The 11105-nt window shown below is 33.5% G+C and overlaps 1 protein-coding gene across 1 annotated transcript; it reads right to left on the bottom strand.

Annotated features, from left to right (window-relative positions):
- Nucleotides 1-7875: 7875 nt before the first annotated feature.
- Nucleotides 7876-9636, bottom strand: LOC100787579 (uncharacterized). The gene has a single exon (XM_003523775.5). It carries the CDS (start codon nt 8977-8979, stop codon nt 8098-8100), a length of 882 nt encoding a protein of 293 aa, XP_003523823.1. The 5' UTR covers nt 8980-9636; the 3' UTR covers nt 7876-8097.
- Between the last annotated feature and the right edge of the window lie 1469 nt (nt 9637-11105).

Genomic DNA, 11105 nt, shown 5'->3' on the forward strand with positions numbered 1-11105 from the left:
TTTGTAACATTACAATAAATTAGTGAAGGTTACGCCGAAATTTTGTTAGAAAATTGTAACCATACTAAAATAACAAATATCACACTTAGGGTCTCACAAACACAATTAGAAAAGTATATGCTAAAAATAGAAAAATATCACGATTAGTCTAATCAGTCTTCTACAAGGTGACAAAACTGTGTGTGACACCAATTAATTGTGAAAATTCTTGCATTTTGTCAATGTAGGGAATCAGCCACTGTTTTGCTACAAGATGACAGTGTGTAGACCATATCACATTGAGATTTGGTATTATACAAAGATCCTTTAAGAACACTTGCATAGAAATTTTAATAACCAATTAAAGATTATAATAAAAAATGTAATTGTGATTGGGAAGAATGTGTTATTCCTAAACAAAATAATTGTCATTGACATGACCCACACAAATCAAATAGTGAACTGATGTATTAGCAGGAGCTTGGGATCTAAATGGAAACATGGTTAAACATTGTTTTGCTGATAAGCATACAAATATGACATTGTATCTAGACGCAATAACATATCCCGTGTTTGATATTGCCATCCATTCATCCATAGATGCCTGATAAAGAATGAAGTTAGTAAGCATAATTATATAAAATTTAACACATACAAATAACAGGTTGACATTATAGACTAGTAAAAATCTCTTTATGACATTGTAACGCTCATAACTACCAAATTAATGACATACTCATCCCGCCACTGACCAAGTTCTTTAAGCAAATTGTTATGCACTATAGGTCAAGTGTCTTCACCCATAACTAGTAAGGCAGCAATTGCACGATATCCACAATGGCCATCGACCTTTATATCAGCAATGTCCAAAATATATGTGTGAAGGTTAACATGAAATTGATCTAGCATGAGAATATTTCTTTTGTGAATCTTTGTCAACTTCACATTTTGACCTGATGCCTTGGATGACTTCCAACTTGGTGAGCTGTCATTCACAGAATATAATGCATCAACATGTTCAAAGTATGAAGAATCACATTTAATTAACCTTTCCAATTTACTAGTACACCCTTTTTGTGATCCCTTAGTTTTTACCTTATCAAACGGTAGACACATGGAAGTCATGTCAGGGTATTCTATTTCACGAAGTTTACTTTTTATAGTAACTTTCTCAGCTATGTCAACCTCTGCAAAGCATTTTAATATAACATCAAACTCTTGTTGCACGGACATATCTGCATATAGCTCGTTTGAACCCATATATGGAAAAGCTTAATCTAGTCCAAAAAAAACATTCATTGCATCAAGTGTTATGCTACCCATGATATACCTAGCTAGTTCACATGCACAAAGGAGACCATGTGTATATCTTATGATGCATCCACAACGATTGTTGTCAACACCAACAAACTTAACTCGATCCAATTCATCTTCAATATGATTAAGAGCAAACCTTGAAACAAATTCACGCAATCTCTTATACAATGTTACATTATGACTGTGATCCACAAAATGAATACTCTTCCCAAATGAGACTTTAATTTCAGTATGCTGCAATGTGATCAAGTTGTTCATGGCATCCCAACATTTACACAATTCCCCCTTGCTATTCTGAATCAATCTCTTTAAGCTCCAATGCGCAGACTCAACCCTGTTAATCAACCAACTCCCAAACATTATTTTCAATATATTACACTTTTTCAAAATAAGTTAATTTATGTTAAAGATACATGTTGCTTGTTTTGTTCCCTAAGTGCATAACTTTATATGTTCATGCTTTTATGAAACATTCCTCATGAGGGATCAACCATGTATTCTTTACATTCTCGACAAAGTATTCTTATGGTGAACATACAATTTCAAACATCTTGACTTGCCCCTTATACTCAAATTGAGTACGACAATCTTTCACATTACCCCATGCATCCATGATTTGGTCCTATGTGAATGTGATAACTGTTGTGCATAGGTATAATTTGTAATTAAGTTATAGAAAAAGTGTCATATTTTGCCTCTTTTATTGCTTCTTTTTGTGTAAATTGTTAGGAATTTGACACCATTTGAATTTATGTCCAGTAGGTGATTAAACTGGTAAAGTTATACTATTTTGGTGGTGTATTTGTTGCAGAAACATAGAATAAAGCTTGGAAGAGAAATTGCAAGTCTGAAGACTCTCACTCAGCACGCCATACATGCCTAGCACAACGCAGTCGCTCAGCGAACAACACTCTCTTAGCACGAAGAAGTCACATGGAAAACCTTATATCACGTGAAGACGCGCTTAGCACGAGATCGTGAAAAATAATAGAACAAACTTGTGTTTTAAAGAAGAAAAAAAAAGGAAGGGGGAATTGATAATTAATTCATTGATTCAGTATTTTAAGAAATTATAGAGCATCCCAAAGAGAGTAAAGACTAGGGTTCGTGCAGGAATAAGGGAAATTAACCATTAGGATCCATTCTGTCCCTCCATCTCCATTCTTCTTCACTCCCCATCACCCTCTTGCAATTGTAAAGTCTTTCATAACAATGAAAGGCTAAATCACCCATCATTGGGAGTTTAGAAACCAAATACTCTTGATGTAAAGACCCTTACTATCTATTTAATGTTATTTCAATTTTATTGTCTATTTTATGTACTTAATTTCATGTTTGTGGTTTGATCACCCATATTCATGTATGTGTTTTAGGGTTTAGACATTGAAAAATGTTTATCTTTTAAGAACTGGAAAATGACATCTAAATAATTCATCTTTAAGGATAGAATGGTGTTATTTAGCCTGTTATATGCATCTCCATTAATAATGTAGTTTAACGAGTTTATCTCTTAAGTGATTAGGAGAGAAATTAGGTAAATTAGGTTTTTTCATGTGAGGAATTATAACTAGAGTATATGAGTTGATGTGGGTGATAATTGGACTAATATTAAATAGAAAAAAATCATTAATAGTGCATCAAGCGTAGTTTTGGTAGACTAAATTCCAACATATCCATATTCTGAATCAATCGTCGCTTCTTCGCTCTGAGTGTTTGTTTTTCTTCCCTTGCATGTGTTAGATAATTAGTTTAATTTTATGTCAACTTATTTTTAATGTTCCATAGCATAAATTAAGTGAACCAATTCATTAATTGCTTGGAAATTGGATAGGCATAACTCTGAGTACAAACAAAGTTCCTGTGGACTCGACTCAGACTTCCATTTTACTTTACTACTTGGGATAAATTGGTGTACTTGCCAATGAGTTAATAACATGCCTCTTTAGGAGCAACGTAAGTCTTGCATTTCGCTTTCATATTTTTTTCAATGTGAAATTGACACAATAAACTACTAGCTTTAGGAAATACATATTTCATTGCATTCATCAAGATTAAATCTTGTGAGTGAAAATCATTTTAGATAATCCCTTCACATCGTTTTATCAGCTTTTGCTTGGTTTATCTTTTGAATCTGAGGAAAATGTTGATTTAGGGGAAGGGGCTAATGTGCATGTTGTGGTTTGGATCATGTTGACTGGTTTTTTTATGCTAGTGTTGTTATGATTTGTTTTGTGTTCAATTGTTTTGAGGAAGGAGAGCTTTGAATGTAAGTTGTAAGGGTTCAAATGTTGGCAAAACATATGTGCCTTGTTCTTGAACTCAATGTATCTTATTATTTTGAGGAGGGAGAGTTGTTCTTTTAATCTAACTGTTTTGGACATGAGGATTTTTGAATAATGAGTTTTGATGTTTAGAAACACTCAATTTTTTTCATTTAATTTTGACGTCTTCTAACAATTAAACACAATCAAATATCGTATTTAAAGATTAAATTACAAAATATTATAGATTCCATTAAGACACTTTAAGGAAAAGACTAAAAAATACATTGATCAATTCTGAGGGACTAAAAATAATTTAATTTTAGGGACTAAAAAAAAATATCCCCTATTTAAAAGACTAAAAACATAAGTCCAAAAATTTATCACATCATATTGCTAAATAATTAAATTATATCTTATTGATTCCTTAAACTTACAAATATGATATATGATATTAATTTAACAAAATTGTTCACTTCAATTACTTTAATGTATAGTGTATTTGGATTGGTGGTAAAAGACTTAAAATCATATCATGTGGTGACATGATGAAAATCCAAACTTGGAAGTAATCTGTATTATTTTGCCTTCAACATAAAAAAAAGTCTGAATTAATTTTAATAAAATGTAAAGGCAAACTAAACATGCTAGTAGTATGTTTTGGAACGCGTTTAATTTTGTTTCATGGTGGGAATTATGAGAATTAATTTTAACTTCAGTCAAACATGGTTTTGTAAAAGAGTATTGATATTCTGTACCAAAGTATTTTGCGAAATTCTGTAGGAATCCTACTTATCTTGATTTTATTGGATAATTATATATGCAATTTAAAACATAAATAAAATTAGGAAAGTTGACAAAAATATCCCATGTTCTTCGTGCATAACATTTGTGTACTAAAATTCGTACCAAAGATAATTTGTCTTTGTAAAAATCCAGAGAAATGTTTAGTTATTGTTAGGTAAAATTGATTTTGAAACAAAATCTTGGTTTGCTAAAAGTAATAAAAAGTAATTTTTGCATGTTAAAAAATTACACCAAGTTATATTGCGAACTTCTTTCAATTCAAATATAAATCGGTTCACTTTAAATCAATTTTAATAAATAAAAAAACAATTTAATCTAAAATCAATTTTTAAACAGTTTTAAGACAGCCACGGGCTAGGTTTTTATATAGCCGACAAATTTACAAATGCAGTGATTCCATTTTGTGATTGTAGTGACTTGTCAGCAACCATATATATCACTTGAGGCAGGAAGAGAGGAGTAAAGACTACAAGATTTTGCGGAGGTAACTCCTCTATTCATCTTTTTTTTGTCAAAAAAATATAATATATGGAATTGTTTTTCGCTTCAAACACTTGCATTTTTCTCTCTTCTCTTTCTTTGTTTCACTACGATAGATGAAATGTGACCATGGATATTTTTAATTGAAACTAAAATGATCCTTAGGCCTCTTTCAGTGGAGAAAAAGAAGTAAATAAACCCTTGGCCATTCACAATGTAGAGTCAGAGGATTGAGTGAAGCAAAATCGTGACCAATTCCACGGTGGAACTAAAGCAACACGTTACTTCTAAAAATTCACGGTGACACTATAATTTTTGCACTCAAAATCGATTACTTGTGGTATTCAAACACACACTGAGATACAAAGGAAAAGACAAAGGGTACACTAGAGAGAGACAAAAATACCCTGCCAGCTTCATATATCACATGTGCCTAAGCCATTAGAGAAGGTTACTGAAAAGGTCAGGGGATTTGTGTTTGCAGGAATGGTTTGGAATTAGATAACATTGACACTAGTGTCAGGCTTCAACACATTTGAGAGGAGTCTCAAGTGTCCAACAAATATTCTCCAGCTGACACCTCTTTTTGCATGTAGAAAGAAAGAAAGATGTTGTTAATAGGCCCTCCTGCCTCATAATTAAAAGCATCACCACAACATTCAGAACCGGGGCCACCCCACACATGAATCAGTAATCCCCCTTCTTTTTTCTTTTCTTTTTTTAGTATACACACACTTCAACAGCCACATACATTGAACACTCATAAATAGCAGTTTCTAAATGATACTAACACTCAGCAGTTGCCTCACATTGTTTTAAATGTCTATGTCTACCTAATATATTAAACCATGTTGTCTTTTATTTTGAGTGAGTGTATTTTCAATGCTATACTCTTCCAGACTTAATATTTAGTAGTAGTAAAAGAAATAATTAAGTAGTTAACTGTCTCATGTCTATATCTATTGAAAATGGATATGGAAATTGGACATTCAAAGATGTCATGTACCCACATCAGTCAATTTGTCTTGACTCTTTTGTAAATCGAGGATCTTCATTCAAGTCGACTCATCAAGATGACTGGACCTTCCATTAGCATATGCAGAATCCCGATTTTCCAGTCTCTTTATTATTAATGAACCGCAAAACTATGAGAAAGTAGATAAACTTTAACTGCCATACATGATGCAGAATTAAGTAAGCCATGTGCGACAGTAACGTTATTTGTCCAGCTTCAGAGTTCAGATGATGTCTATGCAATATCAGGACTTGATTTCATGTAATGTAAGATTCTTCTTAAACAGTTGATGGATGTGAAGCACATTAAATTTTGGCTATTAACCAGAACTAAATATCTTCTAACTTTTCATTTCAGTAGTAACTACTAATTATTAAAAAAAAAAAGTGTAACTTTCTCTGATGGGAAACCCTAAATAAACATTGAATCAAAAGTAATAAATAGAAAATTTTCTCACAAAATGTGTATTGGAATGCGTGTTCATCCATTCAAACGGAAAACCAACCACATCCTTAATGGTTAATATTAGGGTTACAATTTCATAGTGGCAGTCTACAATCTACATTACTTTGTTTTTAACACATTTGTTTATTCGATTTTTTCTTAATTAATTATAACTAATTATTTGTAATATTCTCTGTTAATTATAACTTTAAACTTGTATAATATTCTTTATTAAGTATTAACTAACTTAACTTTATATTAAGTAATGTTTTTGTTAATTATATTTGACAGTTTACACACTTACTTGATTTTTTTTATATTTTTATTAATACGAATGAAAGTCATAATGCATTATCTGATTATTGTGTAAACTAAAAAGATTTTTTTTCAGTATACAATTAAATACAACATTTATTTCTTAAGTATGATATAAATTTTTTTATCAAACAAATTATGACATCAAAAACATAAATATTTTTATTTTATATTGAAGAATATAATTGGTGAGAAAAATGAAAATAAAAAATATGAATAAGTATATAATTGAAGTATGAATAGTTTGAACCCTAACCAACAGAGCAAAAGTATGCAATATCAGGACTTGATTTCATGTAATGTAAGATTCTTCTTAAACAGATGATGGATGTGAAGCAAATTAAATTTTGGCTATTAACCAGAACTAAATATCTTCTAACTTTTCATTTCAGTAGTAACTACTAATTATTAAAAAATGAATTTTTTAATATATACAAACAGAGCAAAAGTAATATATACAAACAATTAACCTTTGACAGATACAGATTCTGTTTTGGTCATGGAGACTGATGGCTTGTTTTTCAAAGCTGGCCCTGCAATGGCCAGGACCCTAACCCAAATAATTAGGGGCTGACTGGGTTAGGGTTGAAAATTATTTTATTAATGGGCTATTCAGGACAAATGGGCTAAAATCAAGATTGACTCGTTATTTTTGTCAAGATACCTACACAACATAGATGAGTGTGTGTGTGAGCAATAGTTTTCCACTAACTCGCCTAGCTCAAAAATGATTTTGATGGGGTGAAATTTTAGTAAATATACCCAATGGATGCGGGTTATGTTTCAAGTCCAATGTCTTACATTTGTTTACGAAGTATCAAGTATAAGTCTTTTGAACAATTGCTATAAAAATCATTTAATATTATTTATTTTGAAGCATTATATTATGAGTCATTTGTTTTGAAGCATCAAGTATAAGTCATTTGTTTACGAAATATCAAGTATAAGTCATTTGTTTTGAAGCATTATATTACGAAGTATCAAGTATAAGTCATTTGTTTACGAAATATTATGAGCATAATATTATTTATTTTGAAGCATTATATTAAATAAAAAGCAGCTAGACGCGTGAACGGGAGCTGGCTTTGCAGCATCCATATCTTGGCATAAATTCTAACAAGAACGTATATAACAAATGTCAATTGGGCATTTTTTTAAGGAAAAAAAGTTACATATTCCTGTGACTAATGGTTAATAATTATGAATCTACACAAGAGAGAGTAAACAGATTCATTCACGTACAAGACAGCAAAAAAATATGTAACGGGATAATTATACAAAGAAATCAGAAAGTAAGCTATACAGGTTAACAAACTTGAGTAAATAGCAGAAGCTAAAACGGGGATTTTGATATTAAATTTCCCAGTTTATCACACCAAAGTAGTAGTATTTCCGGGGCAGAAACTGGAAGAAAAAAAGTTTAAGTGTGGATCGTAAAGGAAAATTCATACGAAAAAATAGTGGACGATGATCTCATTCTCATGTTTTCCAACTTCGACTCCTGAACATGAGATCACTGGTGCCGCCAACCTCAGAAGAAATGTCGTAAAAATCAGAATCATATCGCATCACCACAACATTCTCCTTCTCCATCAACGACTTTAAACTCTGCCCCTTCTTTTCCCCTTTTTCTTTTTCTCTCTCTCTCACCCAACTTTTCGCCGGCGCAGAACTACATCGCATGAGCAATAATGCGTTCGGAGGAGGAACCGACACACTTTCCTCCTCATTACCATAATCTCTCTCCTCTGTCTCTTCTCTCCGGTTCTTGCTCTCATTCTCTTGCTGCAACACCATGAACCATTTCGAGAAAACAGTCCTCGATGCCTCGTTGTCATCGCTTTCCACACCCACGTCTTCTTCTTCTTCTTCTTCTTCTTCCGTGACGATGTCGGTTTCGGAGAAGGACCCGAAGCATCTAAGGTCGAACCTTATGCTTCGCAAACACGTCAAGAACTGCATTATCTCCTTCTTGAAACCGAGCGTCTCGGCCCAGCCCAGACGCTTCCTCTGTTTCTTGTCAGTGTGGATTTTCTCTATCTCCTCCATCACCGATTGCCAGCTCCTGCACGACGTCGTTTTGGGCCGTACCTTGATCTGCCCGGCGCACGTCACCTTCGGGGAGGTTGGTTCTGTAATTTCCGACCCCATTGACTTTGTTTTGGCCCATAACAGAGGACTCGCTGGGCCCCCGCCTCCTCTGGAGAACGATTTCTTACGGTGGTGGCGCTTGTTGGGCTCCGCGGGCCGGGCCGGGCTGCAGATGGGCTTTGGCATTAGCGTAAGATGAGCCCGAGATGGGAAGCATACTAACAGATCAGCAGAGGGTGCTAATGCCTTGCCTTCTCTTAATTTCATCATTTTCGATCTTCTAATATCGCACCTTAGATCTTGCGCTTGTACTACTTGTAGTAACAAATAGCAAATACCAATGGTGGTGTTAAAAGAAAGGAGGGAAGCAATGACAGCTTATGCAGTTATGCTTTAGACGTGTTGCTTCTCTTTTATCCATGGCTTTGTTCACGGGGGATTTTTTATTTTTAAAAAAAAATAAATAAATGGATTTGTGCTTGGTTGGGAGGGGATATATTTATTTTAATTAAAAAAGAAAAGAAAAAGGTAACCATGGAAAGCCAAAGCCCACGAGGCTTGCTTCATGATCCAATCATGGCCTCTTGCTATATATTTTGCGAATACCCCATGCTCTCTCCTTTGGAACCCACTACTTTCTATGAGAAAATTTAAAGAAAGGAAAAGGGACCCGTTTGGAGAGCACAAAATAGAGATCATTGCTTTGGGATCAGTTTGAACTTAACTTCCACTTAATTGCTTCGCAAGGGAAACTGCTGCTGCACCATCATTCATCTCATGCCAACAAACAAAAGCCTTTTTTCTCTAACTCCAAGCATTAACGCCTAATTAACAAGAAAATAGTGAAATGCCGATCCAAAAAAAAAAAAAACGAGAAAATAGTGAAAAACATTAATTTTTTTTAATCACATGTATTAGATATAATTCTGCTGGTGCATGTGTCCCAATCCAGGTCCGTTGCACGACGAAAAACAATAAGTTTAAAAACATGTAAGATAAGCATTGGCGATAAAACTCTCCATTCGAATAATTTGACACTATTAATTAATTAAGTTGAAAATAGTTCATCTTTGTAATTGGTGATGAAAGTAAGATTTTGGATTGTAAATGAAATATATGTTTTTGGAAAAGACCTATTAAACATATCATTCAAGTTTCACACTAAGCAACAAATAAACTCGTGCCTGTAATATAGTAAAGTAAAAAAAAGGAAATAGTGCATTAAGATTTTGTTGCCCTTTTCTATATCTTTGTTGTCCAATTGTGTCTTACTTTTTATCATAAAAAAGTGAATATATGTAAAGAAAAAAAAATATTGACGTGAAATGACTGTAAGTTTTTTTTTTAAAAAAAATATAATGCTAACTGTATGAATATGATTTGACAGCAGCGATCAGGAGTTTCCTTAGGTCTAAGTTTGTAGAAAATTTTGAACTACCTTTATTCTTATCACTCCTTTTCTTTTCCTCAATCCAGAAAATGTTACGTCGCAGCCGAACTAAAGTCATTAGGGTGTGAAACGGGGACTAATTAAAGTGAGGATGTCATAATGAAGAGGGTAATGCACTTGAGAGCATGGGAAAAATGGTCCCCTCTAGTCATTATGCAGGTAGCACTAGGATTATAGTTTTATGCTTTAATTACCAGGACGAATCACATAATACTCTTCTTCATCTCTATGATTTAATTTAGTTGTCATCATGATATGGAGATCTTCTAGACTTCTATTTACATATTCGATGTTTGGGAACCATATAAACAAAGCGAAATAAGGCTTAGAAAGGTAATAATGGTAAGGTAACTTCCTGAACTGATACACGTGTCTCACTCTCAAATATTTACATTTCATTTGAAATATCCATTGGATTTTGAAAAGTTAGTGCTGCATGCTTTTTACATGAAATTTTAATTGCAAAACTAATTGTTTCTAGAAAAATCTGTTAAATTCAAATTTGGGGGAAGGACGACATAAGACATCCAAACATCCAAGGAAAAAGGGGCAAAAATACTAATTGGGGTTCTTTTTACAAATTATTTACCTAAATGAGTCTGTTTTAAAATTATTTATTTTGTGGGTCTGTTTTTTTACTACAAAGCGCTTTACTATTGGCCGCGTTCAATGTAATGACGACACGTGGCATGACGTGATTAGGTGGCAGGGGCAGTTGGACAGGGATTGGAAGTGCTGCTGACGCTGGCGCTTTAGGAAGTGGCGCTGCTGTAGGCGCAACCAGACACGCCGGTCTGCCAGGCATGACCAAAGCCGTCGTTTGCCGGACGCTTCCTTCCACGCTTCCCTATAAAATTCTTCCTCCTCCTTCCTTCCATTTGCACATAAATCGTTGAAATAGTAATTCATGTATTAGATCATATGATAATGAAATGTTTACTTCATT

This window comes from Glycine max, chromosome 4 (assembly GCF_000004515.6).
Source record: "Glycine max cultivar Williams 82 chromosome 4, Glycine_max_v4.0, whole genome shotgun sequence".
Classification (NCBI taxonomy): domain Eukaryota; kingdom Viridiplantae; phylum Streptophyta; class Magnoliopsida; order Fabales; family Fabaceae; genus Glycine; species Glycine max.